The sequence below is a fragment of the Centruroides sculpturatus genome, unplaced genomic scaffold (assembly GCF_000671375.1).
Source record: "Centruroides sculpturatus isolate CEXI.00-Female unplaced genomic scaffold, Cexi_2.0 scaffold1492, whole genome shotgun sequence".
Classification (NCBI taxonomy): Eukaryota; Metazoa; Arthropoda; class Arachnida; order Scorpiones; family Buthidae; genus Centruroides; species Centruroides sculpturatus.
Genome location: NW_019385934.1, coordinates 127,379 through 150,106, shown reverse-complemented (window position 1 = coordinate 150,106; position 22,728 = coordinate 127,379). Strand labels below are relative to the sequence as shown.

Below are 22,728 nucleotides of genomic sequence, written 5' to 3'. Positions count from 1 at the left end.
ATTGGATTCTTATAATGATTTTTTTCAAAATAAGGAAAACTTCATAATAAAACTTATCACATAAAAAATGTAGATAATAAAATTATGCAAAGTAAGCTTAATTATGAAAAATCATTTGTCTAATTTTGAGTTAAGTTAATTTACTAGATTTTTTCATTTTTAAAGAGACAGGAATCAAAAATATCTCAGCCATTAATAAATTTTAAAGAACAGAAAATTAAATTTTGCCATTTCATCTTTGAAAATACAAGGTATATATTTTTATCTTACAGCAGGTCATGAAAATCTTTCTGTACTGTAAAGAACCAAGTACTTTCTCATTTCAAGTCCATTTTCAGCCCAAAAAATTAATCAAATTCCAATTCAAGTATTCTATCAAGTAATTGGAATTTGGTTGATTTTTTGGACTCTGAAAATGGACAAAGAAAGTTTAAAAGTAAAGAAAGATTTTTAATGTCTCCTGCAAGTAGACAGATAACATTTGTAATGTATCATGTTCAGTATGGTTGTTTATATTTGGTAACATTAACTTTCTAACTTGCAGGAATGTTTTCCTATTAGGGAGTTAGTTTATTATATTTTATCAAATGTGTTTTAATCATCTGTGTCAGACAACTGTGACTGCAGACTGTAAAGAAAGGCATTGTAAAAACAAACATACTGCATTGGCCTATATATATATATAAAATTAATTAATTCCTCGATGCTATCATGTATATCAAAATCACATTAATCAAATACAGTGGTACTTTAGTACTTGACCGAACAATCACGATCCACTAGAACAAATTTTTGGTTAATAATTATTTTTATTTTAAATTTTGTCATCAGAAAAAGTTTTTTGTGATAAATGAGTAACTAATTTAAAAATAAAATGAAACCTTAAAGCTTCCTTGAGGATTAAGAAAAGAGCAACCTGACAAAAAAGGGGGTACGTACTCCAATGTTTGGGCACCCCCAGGTGCCAGATATAAGTGTTTTACAGTTAACAATGAAAAGGAAGCAAAACTAAGCATCTTATTAATTATACTTTATTGCAGTATACCTAGTCTTAGTCTTTAACATTAGTGTTTTAAATGAGTAAAAATTAATGTTTTTACTCATTTTCATAAATTCTTTTAAAATGTATTTACTTCTATTATCATCCAAAATTTTCCTGAAAAATCTTTTTTAAAACCTGGAATGCATCTTAAACTTGAATTATGGTAATTCTTAAAATACAGTATATATTTTTTTAAAAGAATGAAGAAAATGAATTTTTTTCTGACCAAATGAAACAAAAAGGTATTTTTGTTTCTATATTCTGTATTTGTAATTATATTTATCTTTTGCTACAATTCGTAAATGGTCATTCATAAATTCTTTTCAATGTATTTTGACAATGGCTGTGCAAATAGACAAAATTGTTTGAAAAATAAAGAATATTGCTAGTGAAGCCTTATTTTGGAGAGTTTTTGTACAAATTTATTTTTTAATATATATTATAGAATTTTATGTTTAAAATTTAAAAGTAATTTGCATTAATTAATTTTAGGTGAAGGACGATTTGGAAAAGTATATACTGCTGTTAATAATCTCACTGGTGAATTAATTGCCATGAAAGAGGTGTTGTTGTTGTTGTTGTTCACTGTACTGTAAATAATGTGCGTATATGTTATTTCAAATCCTTAATATTTTTAGATTCGTCTTCAACCAAATGACCATAGAGCCATTAAAGAAGCTATGGATGAAATCCGTACATTTGAGGGTATCAAGCACCCAAACATTGTACGATACTATGGTGTGGAAATACACAGGGTAAAATTTTAATTATTTAATTTTATGATAAAAATACTTTCAAAGTTATTATTTTGATTGTTATAATAATAATTAATTTATACTATTGAAATCATTAAATTGAGTATGTAATGTTTTAAACTATATTTTATTGCACTGTACATCATTTTGAATCAATCATGATAATTCGTTATGAATTATTCAAGAATATTTTATTTTAACTACAATGATAATTTATTGTCATTTTAATTTAAATAATAATATTAAATCTATTTACTAAATTAAAATAACAATAAATTATCATTGTAGTTAAAATATAATATTCTTGAATAATTCATAATGAATTATGATGATTATTGTGTATGATAAGCCCTAATATTAATATAATAATTACAACAATTTTCTTTTTTGTAAAAACAAATATGTTAAATAATAATAATAAATCTATTTACTAACATATTTGTTTTTACAAAAAAGAAAATTATTGTAATTATTATATTAATATTAGGGCTTATCATATACAATAATCAAGTATTTGAAATAATTTATTACACTTTGGTTATCATAATTGTAAATTTTAAATGGTAATCTTCATTACAAAATTAACTAAAATACATTTTGAAACTATGGTTCCCTCTTCAGAGAAATAAACAAATATACATTTTAATAATATATGGTATAGCTATGTATTTAAATAATTTACGACATAAAAAAATTTCAGGAAGAAATGTTAATATTTATGGAATACTGTAATGAAGGATCATTGGAAAGTGCTTCACAACTTCATTTGCCCGAAACTCTAGTTAGAAAGTATACAAGAAAGTTATTAGAAGCAGTGAATGTTCTACATGAACATGGCATAGTTCATCGTGATATAAAAAGTGAGTAAAAAGATGAATTTTTAACTCATTTACATTTATCACGTTATTTAAAAATTTGGTATGTAAGAAAGTGTATACGATTATGATCAAAGCCAGATTTTTTTCAGAGGTTAAATTGACAAAAAACATAAAAATATAAATTTAGTTAATAATATAAATAATCTTAAAACAAATTGAGATATTAGGTTTAAAGGTATATCTGTGTTTCATTTGTATATTGTATGTTTTGATATAATTCAATTAAAGTTGACATAGAAATCAGAAGTGATGTTCAAGAAATTTTACTGTATTCTTGTTTCATTATCTGTAATTTATAAAGGAAAGGAAAAATAAATAATAATAAAGTAGCGCATCAATTATCTGAAACAATTCAGGACTGGGATTTTTCGGATAACTGATTATTTACGAAAAAATAAACACAAAACTGTACTGTATACTGTATATATTTTCTATCATACATCTTACAAATACATATCTTATATAAAGTAGTACATTAAGTAGGCCTACAGTTTAGGTTGGCAGAGAGGGAAAGAGTGCTGCAGTGCCACAGCACTAGTGAAAATTTGAATTTGCTGACTGGAACACTTTCAGTTAATCGATGTTTTGGTTGATTGTTATTCGGATAATCGATGCTCTACTATAGTGTAAAAATGTTATTAATATTAACATCAGGTTGCTGGAAGTGGAAATGGGTTAATGAGGTTAAGAGATTATAATATATTAATTACAAGCTAAACAATTATAAATTATTGAAAATCATATATGTATGCTTATATTGCTTTCTTATAACATTTTTAATTTATGAATTTTTTATTTCTTTGATAAAACAATAATTTTGTTATAAGATGATTTTAATGAAAATCATTAACAAATTTTTAAATTTATCTCACAGATGTCACTAGTTACTATTTTGAAAAAATGAAATGGTATTAAATTATTATAAAAAATTTAAAAAGCTTATCTTTAATCTGCAGTTGAATTTAAATCTGTATAACTTTGAATTTAAAAAATTAAATTTTTATTTTCTTAATAAATTTTATTTTACTAAATTTTGTTTTCTGATATAAACAATTTTACCTCTTGATTAATTGTAATCTATTTCTGGTCAAATTTTCTGTTTATAAATCAATTAGAATACTCCTGAAGTATTTATTTGTAAAAGAGAGATATTGTACCAGGGAATCAAATGAAAAGCTTACTTGTACATGGTAGACTTGCAATGCTGTGATTAACAAGTTTACCATACTTGTTAATGTCTTGATGTTCAAGATTTAAATGTTTCTCATGTTGTACACAACATGAGAAACTTTTAAACCTTGAACATTTATTTATACTATTGATTTAGGGACATTTGCAACAAGAGTAAGGAATTTCAATCTATTTCTCACAAATAAGTCTTTTATTTGATAATTCTGTATTAAGAATAATCATTTAACTTGTAAAACACTAGGATTACAGAGAAAATTTTTGGACTAGCCAACAGATTCTAATAATAATTTAGAATAGATGATGATCTTTTAATTTTATGAATTCATTTATCTCAGTTGATCAAGAATAATGCATTTTCAATTAAAATCAATCTCATTAATAGTATAAATCTGTTTATAAAGATTTATACTATTAATAAGATTTCATGATTAAATATTTTTAAAGGAAGTTTAAATTATTATTTATTTAATAATATATTATGAAACTGCTTTAAATATTGATTTAGGTGCAAATGTTTTCTTAACTTCTGATGGGAATTTAAAACTTGGTGATTTTGGATGCTGTATTAAATTAAAAAATCACACCACAATGCCTGGAGAATTATGTAGTTTTGTAGGAACGCCAGGTATGTTATATTTGTAAATTAATTTAGAAATTTATAATTATATTTAATTTTAAAAATTAAATTGCAATAAAAATAAAGATTTAGATTATTTTTAAAATCTACATTCAGATACACGTCTTTAAATGAACTTCTAGACAATTACATGTGTGGAATAAATACAAAATAATAAAAACTTTATTAGAATTAAATATTTTGAAAAATTAATTTTACAAATTTCTAAAAAATTTCATTTGATCAACCTCAAAATTTTCATATTATTAAACAGTTGAATATAAATATTTTGATGCTTTAGATTAGTTGATAAAGGGAGTATTCATGATTCATAGCTTTTCTCACTATACCAGCTTTTTCAGCCTTTCCAAAAGTCACAAAAGCATTGGTTTTTGATCATATTTTTGTTACTATAGGTTCTATGGCAAATGCCAACTGCTTATTGGAAAGCTTCCTCGGAAGAATGTTTACCAATTGTCAAAATCTGCCAACAGACGGAAGAGAGCCAAGTCATTTTTTGATTTAAAAAATAGAGAAAGAAATCCTCAAAAAAAATGATGCAAACTAGTAAAGTGGTCCAACAAAATGAAATAAGAATTGCAAATTTTTCTGTCAGAATGTGTATTTACAGTTTATAACTTTCATAGAATGTTGTGCTTTTAAAGGTGGGAAAAGCTTTCCATTGTGAATACCTCTATAGATTACAATGTACTGGTACATATGATGTTCAATACATTACATTCATACATACAATACATTTATATATGAAAATAATACTTTAAAGTAATTTCAGACAGTACAGATAGGTAATTTGGTAAATAATTCAAATGTATTACTGATAAGTTAATCTACATCATGATATACTAAATTAATTTAGTAAATTAATTAGTTGTTTTGACTCTGCAATATTGCATATTTTTAAAAATAAAATAAATTTTTTAATGTAAATTTAACATATTATTAATTTACATACCATAGCTTATATGGCTCCTGAAATATTTACAAAAAGCATAACAGAAGGACATGGTAGAGCAGCTGATATTTGGAGTGTAGGATGTGTTGTTCTTGAAATGGCATCAGGAAGAGTAAGTAATATTTATTTTCTGTAATATATGAAAAATTATTAAAATTAATAAGTATTTTCTAAAATTTATATAAAATATTAAGTATAATTATATATTCATCTAACAGTTATCTTGTTTATTTTGATTTTGTGATTTTCTGTTTGGAATTGCTGTGAGCACTTAATGTACTTTCTTCGTAGACTGTATATATCAACAAATAATTTTTTAAATTTTTTGTAATTTAAAAAATAATAAATTCTTACTTAAATTTTTAAGTAAGAATTTTTTAAATGAGCGTTCCAAAACGCAGTTATCGTTTATACAAATTAGCCAGTATTCGATTGCAGTTAGTACGAAGGTACTTTGTTCTTGAAAAAGGGCATTAAAGATGTCCGAAAACGTTTGAATTGGGATAATAAATTTGGCTGTATCGTAAAGGTTTTAGAGTTGTAGCACTTAATGTATTTATGAATTTGAACTACTTGACATAAATGTTCTAAATCATCATATTTTTCAATTTACATACACTTTTGTGAAAATAGAAAGTTTCACTAACTATTGATCATCCATAAATTGAAAATACTTAAAGAACATTGCCAAATGTTTTTCAATACTTACTCCAAAATTATCTATTGTTAATTATTAATTTACAGTTTAAAGCACTTACTGCACTTAACTTTGCATCTTTATTACTAAGTTAACTTTAATTTATTAGCTTTAATTTTAGTTTCTGCATTTAATTTTATAATTTTATTTTATAGAGACCCTGGCATGATTTAGAAAATAGTTATCAGATAATGTTTCGTGTCGGAATGGGTGAAATCCCAAATATTCCAGAATCACTTAGTGATGAAGGACGTGACTTCTTAAATCATTGTCTACAACATGATCCTCATCAAAGATGGACAGCTAGCATGTTATTAGATCATCCATTCACAAAAGTATGTCAACATGTATTTATAACATCTTTTTAAACAGTCTACAATCTCTTATCTAAAACTTAGTTTTTGAAGCTTTTTGGTTTTCAAAGGTTTTTCATTGAGCATGGAGTGTCACTAGCCTGCATAACAACAGTTATTTACAAGTCAGACATCTCTGCTAGTCAGCTATTTTGTTTATTTTTAGATGATTTGTTTTTTGACTTGGAAAGCATTGAAAAATGTCAAAAAGAGCTGGTCCATGTTAGTCATTTCAATTATTAGTGGAACCTAGGGAATCCTTACTTTCATAGTACAATATATAAATACAGTACAACATTCTGAAATCCAAAAAGGTCTGGTCTCAAGGATTTTGAGTAAGAGATTGTTGACCTGCATTTTATTTTTTATGAATATAAAAAAATTAATATAATGTTTCTTTAAAGTAGAAATCAAGTAGTTTTAGATTTTTATTTTAATAATTTCATTTGAATTTTATTGTTAATTAGTATCAACAGTCATGTAGAGTGCATATGTAATAAATTTGTTATGTACTATATTACAAAAATGCCTAAGCTTAAAAATTTTCAAGGGAAATCTTTTATTCCATTATATAAAAAAATTGTTTTATGCATTTTATCATACATTTAGCTTTATTTAACTTGATGCAAATCAGTTTTCAACATAAAATTTTAATAGCCATAAATTTATTCTAATTGTATTAGAATATTAGAAGATCCTAACAATTTTTAGTTATTTGTAGCTAGATTATTTTTATAAAGAATTTATTATGCTCATTTAAAAATAAATTATTAAAACATTTTGAAGAAATTCTATAATTTTCCAATTTCTAATACAAGCTAATTTCTTTGCACTTCTGGAAAATTTGAATTAGTAAAAATTCTGATAAATAACAACACAAAAGACAATAATATTTCAGTATCAACTTATTCTTTAAACTACTTTTCAGTTTATATTTCTCATTCTATCTAGTAATTTTTGGTTACTGTAGCCCATTATTAGGGAACACTATTACGAAAATTTTCTAAAAGTATAATTTTTCTTTGATAATATTAGTTCACATGAGAAAATGATCAAAAATGATGTGTGTGTTCAACAGAAAGATGTTCTGCTTAGTTTTGCAAAACCCAAAAACACTGGAGTGAGAAATATAAACTCAAAAGAAAAAAAAGCAATTTGGGTCTTGAAGACCCAAATTGTTTTTTTTTCCTTTTAATTCCTTAAATTGTTAACTTTTTAACTTCAAAAGTTTGCATACAGGCTGAAGGATTTTTGATTATTTTATTTTTACTAAAATTATCTGTTTTACTTATATTATTATTGATTCTTTTTATTCAATATATTTTATGTCTGTTATAAGTCCAATTTTAATTGAAGGGAAAAATATCTTAATTCTTTTATTAGAGCATTTTCTTTATATATTATATATTATCATTTGCATAAAGTTGATATATTTTTCAAAATATTATTATTATAAATTGTGTCATTTATATTTCAGGTAATTGAAGATGATGACATTATATGAAATTCATCAATATAGACTAATGTAAAAAAGTTATTTCATAAATCCAAAAATGAAATTATTTATGAGGAAAAAGGGCTGAAAATCCATTAAGTATTTATTCTTATGCAAATTCAATCAAATGATAAAAATTTTTATAAAAAGAAGACTGTTAAAAGTTGTAAGATATAAATAAATTGTTGAAATTATATTTATTGTATGTACTATATATATCGTTTCTATTAATGTTTGAGGAGAACTTTCATTTGTAAATACAATATTTTAGAATATCTGCAAATAATCTGGTCTTCCATAATTTATTCTTATGTAAAAATATTTAATTATAAGTTATTAAATGAAACAAGTAGTACATTTATTGATTTTTTTTCATCATTAAATATTATTTGTAGAATTTTTAAATCTGTTTATTAATAATTATAGAAATTAATATTCAGTATTAATTAAATATCTTTATAATTAGAATTGATACATTATCAAATAAATTTAATGCAGTAGAAACTCCATTAACTAAAGATCAAATCAGTTGGGATCTTGCTATTCAAGCTTGTTTTGAAAAATTTGTAGATTATGTATGAATGAATCTTACATAATAAATAAACAATTAGTAATAGAGAATGAAATTATGATTAGTAGATTGATAGAAACAATAGCAGATCCAGAAATCTTTAGAAGGGGGTGCAGAAAGAAAATATGCCATACAAAATTTTTTATTACTTTAGGTACCAGACTTTACTTTGTAAACCTTCCTGAAGAGGGTGCAGCTGTGCCCTGCACCACCACACTCCTCTGTATCCACTCTTGATAGAAAGGGAATATGACTTGTACTTCTCCAGTTTCAATCTATTCTACTTTAGCATAGTATAGAAAGAATGTTAAATTAAAATGTATGTGTGTTATCCTTAAAGCAAAAAATATCTATAATTAATCATGCAATAGAGGTGAGAACATCAGAAAATTTTATATTGAATTCATCAGGAGGGCAGAATATGTCTGATCACACAAACAAGGTTTGGCAAAATTAAAACAGCTCCAGGAAAATTTGCAGTAGAAAAAGATTATTATGGTGATAATCACAAAAAATGAAGTAGCATCTCAGCTAAGCTTCTAGGCATTAATTGGGGAAATTCACCAAAATGCAAAGATCTTGTATTATAAATTCAGAGCTGCCAAGAGCTTGTATGGATCCCAGGGAGTAAAGCATATCCTCTCTGCACCTTAGCAGATGCTTTTTTTTTTTTGGAACAATTGAAATTTGTTGGATGTTTCTTTATTAATAAAAAGCAGTCTTAAATATTTTATTTTTGTTATTAATAGTAAAAGCAACTTTAATTTATAGGGATAGGAACTACTTGGAGATCCTAAGTTTTCTCCAGTCTTGAGGAAAAATCCTCATCTTCCCCTTTTGTTTCTGATCAGTTCACTCACTTGTTACATTACTGCGTACTTACATGGTTATATACTTGCAGTAAGAATTAGTTGGTCTTTGTTATCAAACCAAAACAGAGTTTTAAAAGGAACAGAAACAGAAAATTGTTCTTATTTCGAAACTTTTTACAACACTATTTAATGGATGTCATTTTGTGTTGGCTTGAATTAAAATGAAATAGTCACTCATTCTCCACAAAGAAAATTTGCAAATTTATAAACTGCATTTAAAAACTTTCTAAACTGTCTTGATTAAATAGCTAACTAGAAGTTTTATCATCATTTTATAAACATTATTTTTCTTTATTTTTCATACCTGTTTTGTAAATAATAAATTTTTTTATAAAGTTTTTGACTGACTTAATAATTATTATTATCTGTTTTGAAAAAAATTAGTACATTTCTTTGTATAGTTTTTTCTGAAAAATTATGTTATCATAAATAAATTTTGGATATCAAAAAGTCCTTTAACTAGCATTCCATGCTAAAAAGTAGGCCATCTCGTGTTGACAATGACATCAAATTTATAATTGCATTTGCTACCATATGATGGTGATGTGCTTAAATTAAAGCATTCTTTTAATTTAAATAATTTTTACATTAACTTATCAATTTAATGTTGCATGGCAAATTACACTTTAGGTCTATTGAATTATTTGTATGATTTAATTTGAATTTTCCAAACTATTAGTAACAATTATTAATTGATTTGTAAACTGTTATTTTATTTCATCTACAATAATTTTTGGAGAAATTTTGTGTTTTGAATATATTTTGCACTCCTGAAATTCATATCAAATAAATAAAAATAAAGTATTGTAAATGTGAATTTACTATCTGTGGTTTTCAGTTATCCAGAACCCACTTTTCCATTATTTCTCTAGTTAATAGAGTTTCTACAGTAATAATTTTTAAATGAAAGTAGTTTGACATCAAGAAACAAGGATTATTAAAAAACTCAGGTTTATTAATTATAATTAATATTTGAAGTGTGAGATTCAATTTATCATCAAACAGAATATTGTAATAATAATGGATAACATTAAAATTTAAAAAGAAAAAAAATAATAATAAAATGAATTTTATATTTAATTTATTGAATAATTTTTAATCATTTTATATCAGCATCTAAGATATTTTTAATGTCATTGAACATTTAGCAATGTATTAAAGAAAGAAGTTTTCAGATGTCAGATTACAAATATAAAAACAAAGTTTTAGAATATTAAAATTTCTTTACAAGAACAAAAGTTAAATACAGAATACTTTTCATTTTTTTATCAGTTTATTTTATAAGACAAATAACAGCAATATATGATAAAAACCAGGATGTAGAATTGATTTGATATTGATAATGAGAAAACACATCAACAGGAATTTTCTGAAATCTTCACATCCATTTATATTTATGTAAAGAAGGTGTAAAAGTGAGTATGTGAAGAATTCAGAAATGTTTTTTTTACAAAATAAATATGCATTACATTAATAAAATAATACATGGAAAGGATTAACAGTTAACTTAATTCTCCCTGTTTAAACAAATAATATACTTTTGAATTTTTAATAAAGCATTTAAAAATTTGATTCCTCAATAGAGCTTGTTCTTATGTCCTTGGATTTTGAAGTATGATTGCATATACAGTGATACCTCGGTTTTCATCGATAATCCATCCGAAAACAATCAGTGAAATCCAAAACCAATGAAAACCAAGGCAATTATTTCCATATGAATCAATGTAAATCCAATTAATTCATTCTAGACACTCCAAAATACAGATCAAAAATATATTTCATAGAGAATAAATACAGTGTTTAATACTAAAAAACAATAAGAAATTAATATAAATGAATATAAAAGACTAATGTAAAGAATAAATGAAGATTTAACATGGCTATGAAAACTTTCTTTGGTTTCATGGAGCTAAAATGAAAGGAAAGCAATGCAATTTTTTGGCTTTTTTTTTAACTCTCTCTGCCCTGTGGGCACTAAGAGGATGTCTTTTAGCAAGCCCACAATGGGGTGGAGAGGGACAGGGCCCGACATATCTGGATGGATCACTTTCCGAAAAATTCATAGGGATATTTTTCCCTTCCACAGTTGATCTTGGGACTCCCCAGAGCGGTAGGCTGCCACCTTGACCGCTCAGCCATTCGGCTGTCATAGAGCAGTTGTTTGGCTAGATGCACAGAGTAATCTCAAGAAACAACGCTAAACTGAGCAGGAAAAAGCATGGGTCTCCCTTTGTTTTTGCAAATTTGCAGCGAGGTCACATGGACACACCAATGAAATCTGAGGCAAATTTTTCGCAAAAAAGCTGACAATAACCAAAGTCAATGAAAACCAAGGTATTACTGTAATCGATTTGATCATCTTATGTTTCTTTGTTTATTCTTATTTATTTTATGGATTACTTAAATTATCATCTCTTGTATTATATAAAAATATGTAGATCATAATTATTAGCAGAATACAAAAATGAGATTCAGCATTATATGATTCATAATACAGGGTGTTCTGCTTGAAAGCATTCAGTTTGATTTGTCTATAAAAATTTAATGGTTAAAGATGTAAATTCACCAAAGATTTTATATAAGAGGAAAAATTTTATTGAAAAAAATCACCACATCTCTATGTGCACTTCATCAGTCACAGTGACATCAAGTTGGTAGGAAATTTTCTGCTAAGTATGCTGTAGCATATCCTCTCTCACAGTGGCAATGGCTGTGATGATGTGCTCCTGAAGATTCTGAATATCTGACTAAAAACATCTTTCATGTAACCCCACAGAAAGAAATCTAAGCGAGTCAGATCAGGTAGCTTGGAAGCCAGATCACAATCTGTCATTTATCCTGTGGCAAAGTCATTACTGGACAATAATGTTAGACTTGCACCATCTTGCAATATAAAAACATCTATGAAACTTGATAAGATTTTTCTACCAGTTACTACTTGTTGCTTTTATATATCTTAAACCATTCATTTTTTATGGCAAGTTAAAATCAGGTACTTTTGAGCAGAACATCCTGTATAATATGCATATAGAGATAACCAGATGGCCAAGGCAGTTAAGATGTTGGCCTATCACTCTGGGGACCCAGAGTAAAATCCAGGTGAGAACCCCAGGAATTTTTCAAGGGCAATAAGTCCTAGATATGTAAGACCCTCGTCTTTCATCATTCAGTCATTCTCATTGTGAGCCTAGCCAAATCCAGAGTAGGTATGGAAAAACGTCTTAGCACCTACTGAGCAAATGAAACCAAAGCCAAAAATGAAAGAAAAATATGCATACAAACACGCCATACATCATATTTAATATAGTGTGGTTGTCTAATAATTCAGCCACTAATTTTTCCATGTCTGAGCTTAACCTTTCATGAGTTAAATGTATTGAATATCCTCAAAATTTGTCTGTCCTTCCTATAAATTATAATTTATCATATTTTGTAAATCATTACACAATATTTTATTATAATAATTTTGTTATTCTAAAAAATCAGCACTCTGTATTGTGAAAAAAAAATCACATGAACTTTTCTTTATGAATCTGTATGATACAGTTTTCTTTTAAAATGAGAACATTAATAAAGAATATTTATTTTATAAATTAATATTGACTTTAATTCTTTTAATAAAACTATTTAATAAAAGCAGCAAAAACCTCAATCTAACCTATTAAAAAAATTCAAAAATTGTGTCATAAAAAAAGTTATATACTAAACACCTAAATAATTATTACAAGATATACTCATTGCCATAAAAATTAGTGCACCAAGAAGGAGTCTTTGTCAAATGTAATTTGTGTGCGAGAGTAACAGTGATATAACTTAAGTAATTACAAAATGAAAGTAAAAGGATTATTTATTGCAAGAAAAAACCACAAATGAAAGGAGGTTCTAGTACCCTGTTCAGCCATCTCTAGATGTGAATGCATGATGTGATACAGGAGGGCATGAAGGCTTACAGGTGCCGTATAGTGTCCTGTGGCATCTCAGTCTACAGTTGCTGCAAGCGGTCCTCTAGTTTGGCCAAATGCCGTCCAGGCAGGGGTGGATCTAGATTTTTTGGAGCCTAGGGCATATTGAAGTCCAATGGGGGCCCCATTTTTTGTTAAGATTAAGAATTATTACAATAAAACAAATAATACTATAAATTATCATCATTATTAATATTAACTATTTTTTTACTATATGACGAGTATATTATTGATATCTCTAGGGCTTGCCAAACCTTGTCACGACAAGAGCCATATACAGTACCCCTCGTTACATCGCTTGTTGGGAGACAAAGAAAAAGCGCGACATAACTGAGTACTAAAAATTCTGAGCTTATATTAAACAGATTAGAGGATATATTCCATAGCATGTATATTATTTCATCAGCAAGTGTTTTTGATATACGAGGGCTATTTTTTAAATAAGGTCCGTTTGTGAATGACAGTGATTGCAGCAGTGTGCATGAGCATCTGCTTTCAGCATGCTTTGCGCGTGTTTAGATACCATTTGCAGCCGTATAGTCTGTCTGTTGCTGAACTGTAAAAGTTTATAATGTTTAAGAAAATTGAGTCGCCCGCCGACTGTAAGATACGATTCGAGTTCAGCACGAAAGATCATGGTAACTGTCTTTTTGGGACAGGAAAGGGACTTTGTTAGTGGATTTTATGTCAAGAGGCACAACAATCAATTCTGATGCTTATTGTGACCTTCAAAAAACTCTGCCTTGCCATACAAGACAAGCTGCGTGGCCTAATGTGTTCCGGCGGCAGATTTCTTTGAAGTCGGAATTAAAATTTTTGAGCGGTATGACAAATATTTGAACAAAATTGGAAATTATGTAGAAAAGTAGCTAAAAGTATGTAGAATATAGGAAAAAATATATTTTAATGATATTTACAGTATTTTTTTTCTTATTAAAAAACGGACCTTATTTAAAAAATAACCCTGGTAAAATAAGGTTAGTTTTTTAATACTAAATTTTATTCGTATTCAATTTAAAACATTATTTTAATGCTTTAAATTGTTTTTCACAGGTTAATTCCATTTTAAAATCTTAGTGAAGTTAATGATGTAAAATAAGTTAACGATTCTATTTTAGCAGAAACAAGTTTTAATATAACCTACTTCAGAAATTACGAAAACTTATTTGGAGAAAACACGTTTATTTTTGATTACTGATATTTAAAATTTTATTTTTATACATTGTGCAAACTACATTAATTAACATAAAAATTGCATCGCAGCAGCTTTTAGTTGAGCACATAGCACATTTTTTTGCGTGTTTTCGAATACGGCCTACCCTCTCGGAACAACAATCTTAGAATAGATATTTGACATCATTCCAACTATTTCAAATTGGAACTAAACATTTGGATTCATTAACAATATAGATTTTCATGTTATCATTTGTCTTAATTTTAAAATACATACCTTAAATAACTATACTACATAATATATTAATTAAGGTAATATTTTAGGTATTTATTTCTTAATTTTCTTTAAAATTAAATATTTATCTTTAGTGTTACCATTTACATTAATTAATTATAAAATTTTATAGTAAGAAGTATTCTAGCTACAAAAAATTCTATGCGTAAATTAAAATGTTTATAATTAAATTATTCATACTCAGAAAATTTTACTGGTGGAAATAAACGAGTAGTATAATTTTTAATGAATTTAAAGTTTTAAGCAAGATTTTTAAATATGTTTTTCTTCTTTATCCTAAGCTTTAATTAAATTTCATAGTTATATATTACTAATGAATCAGAACTTCTAGAAAAATTTAAATTATTTGGAATAATGCCATATAAGAGAGGTTTTTATTTTTACGATCAAACATCCGAACAACGGCCACTAACGAGAACATTAACTCCGAACAATCGATTTTTTTTTTTTTTTTCAAAATGAAACGTTTCCGAAAAGGGCGCCGTTTAGAGGTGTCAGTTATTGGAAATTCGACTGTGTTCGGACTTCAAATTATTATAAAACAAGACAGAATGTCCACTGATATTGAATTTAAATCGTAAAAATACCTAAGTGTCGAGTAAATTTTAAAGTTACAAATTTTGGAAAATAATTTGATGATTAGTTTGTATAAACGTTTCTTGAAATGGAAAAAATTCAGTTTCGAGATTTAAGGAACATCAATACAACATTCTGGGCTTGAAATATTTACTCAGTCGACATAATTTCAAGCTAAATTATTTGTGTGATTATATAATTTGGTTTCTTAGAATACTAACTCGAAGCTTAGTCCTATCTAGAAAATTCTTGAATCCGTATTGGTTCAGAAGCCTCGAATTAATAAATAAGACTCAGAGATTTAAGACTGATACAATTCGTTAATTTTTTATTTATTTACACTTCCAAAAATTCAAGTACCGTAACGTAGTTATATTAAATTGCCAATCATGATTTTCTCATCTTAATATCAACCTTAGAAAAAATAATTTCAGTTTTTCAACTTATACAACATTCCAATCATCACTACTCGTTTATTCATTCGTAGGGATTGTATAGTACATAGACTATAGGAAGAGAAACAGTCTTTTATATTTAAAAAAAAAAAACTATATTACACATAAATGTACGAACAAATAAAAACCCAGCGAAGCGGGTACTTACAGCTAGCTTTATCAAGTATTTAATGAAAGCCAAAGTATTTATCATACTCTATAGCGGAAGTAAGCGAATCCCCTAAAGCAGGGGTCGGAATTAGCTGCTCGCGAGCCGCATGCAGCTCTTTGCATAGACGTTTGCGGCTCTTCGGAAATAAACTCCAATTTCATCTCACCTCATTTCACCGCGGCCTTATAACTTATGAGTTTATGAGATAGAGCCGCCGAACAAACTTCGACTTGTTCTCTGTCCGCACATGACCACACTCGCGTTGATCGATATGAGTGGTAGCATAAGAGTGGTAGCATTTGAAGCATACAGTATCTATATATATATAACCCATTGAACGTGTGTCCGTCCATCCGTGTAACGTTATGCCGAAAACGGCCACTAGAGGCGCCTCTGTCGTGTGTCGTATTTCGCACATTTAAATTAATATGCGGCTCTCTGGTACTTTTGTTATCCTGTTTTCATGACAATTTGGCTCTTCTCACTTGACAAACTGCCGACCCCTACCCTAAAGTAACCAAACTTCCTGAAAAACCCAAGAACTTAAAATCGCATGGAAAACAAATACAAAATTAAATCTGCACCATCACACCCCAAGATATCTGTCATGGTAGAGACTGCAATTAATAATCTGAAAGAGACGTGGATCAACTTTTCCTGCTATCGAAAAATATATTGCTTCCAATTTCAAAGTTGACATGATCCGTTTGACTCCTTTTATCAAGAAATATTTGATAAATTTATTAATTGTATGAGCTCTGTTGTATATAATGATGGGCACTTCTGCAGTTTAGGGGGTGTGCCTGATGGGCACTTGTACAGATTAGGGGTACGGTTGTTTGAAAGGTTTTCTAAATAAAATTAATCGATTCTAGACTAATTTGACTCGAATATTTCCAAAACACGTATAATGTTTTGGGAATAACCCATATAAAATATATGTGTAAAAAAAATTGTCAGAATACTTACCGAGTGTACCCTGTTCGAAGACGCCATTGCTTAAGCTTGTTTCCGTCGCGGAGCGGCACATCGGCGTACGAAGCTGTCACGTGACATTTGTCGGTTCTATTCGGTCACGTGACTACTCATCTCCAACGTGTTTTCTGATCTTATTCTTTTTGCTGAACTTTGGAGACATCACGTGATAGATCATAATATACCATAGTATTTTTATTGTATTAGAAACGACTTACTATTATTATTGACTTCTAGCTGCAAGGACCCGCTTCGCTGGGTCTTTATTTGTTCGTACATTTTATATGTAATATAGTTTTATATATATATATATATACATATTTTCNACGTAAACAACACCTTCAAATAATAAGGTGTTGGTTACGTAATTTATTTATTTTTTTTGCCAACAGTGGGTGAAAAAAAAGTTGTCTGCTACAGATCATTGAAGGATCACATACATAGTTCTATTTCTTTTTTTGTTTTCTGTTTTGCTTTTTTGATAGTTTCCAATTGAATTTTGTTAATGAACAACATATACAGGCGTTTTGTAATCATTTATTGTATTTGTGTAAATTGTGCAAGTGTGTGTCTATAAAAACCAAAGAGTGATTAATTTTTCAGACATTACAGCTAATTAACTTTCAACTTCCAGTTTAAAACATAAAGTTAGCAGAGTTTTATTATTAAGCTTTATTAAGGTTAAAATATAACAGATGAATATAAACAATATTTTATTTTATTAATGAAAATATTAATTTCTTTCTCCTTATTGATAGCCTACTTTGTAAAATATACATTCTGTAGTATGCATGGCTGTTTAATTCAAATTTTCCAACAGAGGATAAATATCTGTTCTGGTTATCAGTATATGTGCAGAATATCCTAGGTGCAGACTTAGTGGGACTGGAGTATAGTCACATATATAATTTTTATGTAAAATAATGAAATCCAAGCATAATTTTATTAAAAATATAAGCAAAATTATATTTCAGCGAAAAATTTATTAAAATTAACAATGTTTATACGAAAAAGCATGATAAAAAATTAAATTATATGAAATAAAAATTCAAACCTCTTCAAGCAATTCTTCTTTACATATTGTACGAATTTCAGAGCACTAAAACAAAAAATTGTTCAATATAAATAGAATAAAAAATTGCATGAAATTTAAAAATACAAAAGTGAGTAAAATCTAAATTCAATCAAAAATGTATATTTTGTTTTTATGTGTATATGTTTACTTTGAAAATATTTCATATAAATATTTATATCTTATTTTTTAATAACTAATTAAATCCAGGACAGATCCTAGGGAAATTACAGGGGATTAAGCCCTCCCCAATGACATAAAAAAAAACAATTAAAATTTGTTTAAACTCAAATTTTTAAAAAACAATATTTTGATAATGGCAAATATGGTTTATTGAATAATCCATAGTACAATCATCATGTGCTGTACATGTTAATATAAGGTCCTTATTAATTATTTAAACATTTTTAATTGAGTTAGCCCCCCTTTGGGATCCATTACTGATAAAATTTTCAAATTGTGTAAATCCTAATACCACAACAAAAACAATAAATACGAAAAAAAATTTGCATCTTTACATAGCTAAACTATTTATTTAACCAGAAATATTTTCAGCCTAAGACAAGTCAAAAATGTTCCAAATTTAAACATTTAAATATTTAATAGTGAAAATTATCATGTAGGGGAAGGTGAGCAAGATGAGAATGTTAAGGTTTGAAAAGTCATAAGATGGCAACCACTTTGATGAGAACAATAATTTTTTTATTCTCAGCAACGACAACATTTGATAATCTAAAATACAAAATTTAATTTTTGAAAAACGTTTTTAAAAACAAGAAAATTTAATATTTTAAAATTATATGTAAATGCACCATCTTGCCCCACCCATGGGGTAAGATGCGCATCGCCATTTGCATAAAAAATTATAGTGAAAATCTAATACACTGTATATAAAAAATAAACATCGAAAATGCCACATAGCCAATCAGAATCAGAGTTTCGTCTACGACATGTGATCTACATTTTGTCAATCGTACAAGTCTAACATTGCTCTTCAGTGGCGTAGCGAACATAACTGGGCCCGGGGCACGACACTTTATTGGCGGCCCCTTCTCCTCCCCCTCTAGAAACAAATCTTATTTGTCTTGGAGACCATTTGGCACCCCTCTGCGAGTGGCGTCCCTTGCCCCTCGCTACGCTAGTGTTGCACTTCAGCAAACCGGAAGAGTTGCCGTTATTTGTACACGTTTCGAAGATTTAATCGATTATTTCGAGTACTTACAGCACGTTTTAATTTAAAAGTTTGTCGTAAATCTGCATATATTTTAAGAATACAGTAGAGCGTCGATTATCCGAATCAATTGGGGACTGGGGTTGTTCGGAAGATCGATGTTTCGGATAACCGATTATGCACGAAAAAATACATTATTTATCCCATCTTGACATTTTTCTCCGTTGCGTGTCGCTTCGCGTTGAATTTTTGTCGATTTTAAGCCTAACGAAGACTATTGTATCGTTAAAAATTATTTTTTTATTTTGTACAAACAAANGTAATTTGCCTTGCGATTTCTTTTGCTCTGCTTCTTGGTATTATAACGAGACCAAGGGGAAGCGGTGACTGTACCTTCACGAGGTCCTGCCTGCGAGTAACCCCTAGAGGGTGAAACCAAACAGTCTACTGCGCCAGTTTAACACGTTAAAGAGTCCTTTTAAGGACTATGGCTAAGAGGCACAAAGCCTCTGAGACCGATGACGAGGTGTCGTCGCAGGAGATGGAGGTCTCTCTGCAGGACGAAAAAGTCTTGCTTGCAGAGAGCATCAGGGATGAAGTTGAAGAATATACAACATGTGGAATTGGTGTTATTTCTATGGGGAGACTCGAGTAAAAACTGAATGAGTAGGCCTACTTGTAGTGGTGTAATCAGTGACCGTTTCTACACCCAGATTAGGCATACCTCCGAATTCATGGTTTTGGTTGTTCTAAAACATTAATCCTGGTATGTCCTGCTGCTGAAAGGGCCTGTTTGTTGTCTCTGCAGCAATAAAGTCTGCAGCCGAAAATACTTCTAGATTCATTGGCCATATTCATAGTCAACCTGGGGCAAGATGGAGTACCCCATCTTGCCCCAACGTGCACTTTTCATACTGACTGCAAACACAGGTCAACTTTATTTCAAAACTAGACAATTACAGTCTTAAAGGTTACTTCGAATATTATAATATCTTCATCTAAAAGATAATATAAAAGTTTACAATGATACTTTCTTTGTAAAAACTTTTCAGGAGGTGTAAAATTAGATGAAGTATTGTTGAAACATGAAAAACATTCTTACTTCCAAACAAAGAGAATGATTCAGACGTTCTCTAATCTCATGATCCCTTTTGAGGTTGACATTTAATTCCCCAAATAACAGCTAGATGAAAGCACGTTAACCATGAATAAATAGACGTCCCCGTCTTACCATGGGGTCTTTTCAAAATAGGATTATTTTTAAAATAGTTTCCCCTATTTTAAAAATAAATTAATTTTAAACATTTATTGTAATTTAATATTAAATGACTTCAAAAAAATATCAAGAATTTCATTGGCTTTAAGCTATATTAAATTTATTTAATTATAATATAACTGAAATATTTTAATGTTTACTCTTTTAATTCTTAAAAGTATGTTTTATTTTCATTTTAAATGCTTTCAAATGTAATAAATTATCACAGAATTAAGAGAAATTACTGGAGTCAATGACTACATAACTTAACAATTTTAGAACTTTTTGCATAGCATAGACTAAGTTAACTTTTTTATTCGTGGGTGCTAATTTCAAATATGACCATAATATTCAGCATATACAGTTTTTTATCATATTATATTACTTAAAAATAAGAAGACAAAAAAAATTTTGTGATTATATGCAAATGATTATAAACATTTGTGGTAATAAATATTTGTTTTTTTCACCACATTCTGATTAGATTTTTATAGATACAATATTCAATTTACAATAATATAGTGTAAATTTTTAAAAGTCATTATTAAATGTGTTTATATTTTAAAACACAATAATAATAATCTATACTATTATTATAAAGAGGTAAAGTTTGTAAGTTTTGATGTAGGAGGTAATCTCCAAAACTACTCATCCGATTTCAAAAATTCTTTCACCAATATTTAGAATGGAACTTCAGGGTGGACATAGGCTGTATATTATTCCATTAAACATTCATATAAATTAAAAGATATCATCTAGGATTAAGGCTTTTATGTCCAACAGATGGCACTAACTCTGCGAGTATGACAACCTAAGTTTACTTTTCTGTGAGGCATTATGCTTTTCTGTAAGGATGAACTAAAGCAGATCATCATCTATCTATCTATATAAATAAAAATGTAATGTTTGTTTGTTTCTGCCGATTCCTTTGAAATTTTGACACAACATTGCATTCGAATATGCATGTGTTTTTATATCATATACATGTTGAAATTCCCCCCACCAGGGGAAGAGATGGACAGGATTAAGGCTTACCGTGAAGAACTTGGCTTCTATTATACTATTTTAGATGCGGGTTTTTGCGTTTTAATAGGGTACATCAAGAGAATGTACACTAAAAAGGAATTTTTCGAAAAATTTCCCCATGGGGGAAGTGCTATACATTTATAATAGATACATTTTAAGCCACAACAATGCAGGGCGGGGTCTGCTAGTAATAAATATAATTAAAATAAGACAACTACTTACTGTGTCTTTGGCAAATCTTAATAACTGATCTGTCAATTGTAATGAAGGCATAGTTGCATTAAGACACCAATGAATAATATATTCTTTGTCCTAAAAAGAAAAGAAAAAAACAGTGAATTTTTTCATTCTTTAAAATTATTTCTATTATCATAAATATTTTTAAAAACACAATTTTCCTACCTTTATCTGTTGCAGAGTTTTTTTAATGTTTATAAATATCTCTTCAGCATTACCATCATCACATTCTGATTTCCAAGGAGAAACATTATCCAAATAATGTGCTAATCTTGCTTTATGAACTTCCTATTTAAAAAGACTCACTTTAAATTTCAGAGGTCAATATTAATGATAATAATTCTATGCATCTGTAAATATGCATCCACACACACAGCTAAATCACCTATTCAAAATCCACACACCCTCCTATTAAATCCCTTACTTCATTGACATATAAATGCAATTTGACTTAGACAATGTAGACCATTTCACACAAAAAAGAAATCCTGAAGAAGGAAGTTTTTAGATTTGGAAACGGACACATCATTAAATTCATGCATAAAAAGCAAGTCTACAAATATTTAGGTTTCCAAATATGCCAAACTCACAAAGCATGCACAAATCAAACAGACTAACAAAATAATCCAACAATAGATTAAATAAATTCAATACTAACAAACACAGTTGAATGCAAAACAGATATTTAAAGCAATCATTACACATGAATATATGAATTCCATGTTGTACATATCACTTAGATTTTACAAATACGTGATCTGTTCACAGCTCGGCAGATGTATTTATAAAATATAAGTGACTCGTACAACATGGAATTTATATAAAATGGAAAAATCAACAGTGTTATAGGGGGTTCGACTGTACTTTTCCAGCAAAAACAAATGTTTTTGACCCTGTTCAGAGATCTGCCTCAGGTTAAAAATGTATACAGTACAAC

The 22,728-nt window shown here is 28.2% G+C and overlaps 1 protein-coding gene and 1 long non-coding RNA gene across 2 annotated transcripts in view; one reads left to right on the top strand and one right to left on the bottom strand.

Moving 5' to 3' along the window:
- The window catches only part of LOC111612659 (mitogen-activated protein kinase kinase kinase 4-like), a 46,508-nt gene extending 38,147 nt beyond the window's left edge, over positions 1 to 8,361 (top strand). The window contains exons 2-8 of the mRNA XM_023353897.1: positions 1,535 to 1,605; positions 1,681 to 1,797; positions 2,498 to 2,657; positions 4,372 to 4,491; positions 5,461 to 5,567; positions 6,308 to 6,487; positions 7,983 to 8,361. Coding sequence (XP_023209665.1) covers positions 1,535 to 1,605; positions 1,681 to 1,797; positions 2,498 to 2,657; positions 4,372 to 4,491; positions 5,461 to 5,567; positions 6,308 to 6,487; positions 7,983 to 8,009 — 782 coding nt within the window. The 3' untranslated portion in view covers positions 8,010 to 8,361. The remainder of the gene's footprint in view (positions 1 to 1,534; positions 1,606 to 1,680; positions 1,798 to 2,497; positions 2,658 to 4,371; positions 4,492 to 5,460; positions 5,568 to 6,307; positions 6,488 to 7,982) is intronic.
- Positions 8,362 to 18,046: 9,685 nt separating this feature from the next.
- Positions 18,047 to 22,312, bottom strand: LOC111612658. Its single transcript, XR_002754649.1, has 3 exons — positions 21,957 to 22,312; positions 21,777 to 21,866; positions 18,047 to 18,129 (listed from the first exon to the last, which is right to left on the bottom strand). It is a non-coding gene; the product is annotated as an uncharacterized LOC111612658 (long non-coding RNA).
- Positions 22,313 to 22,728: the final 416 nt, after the last annotated feature.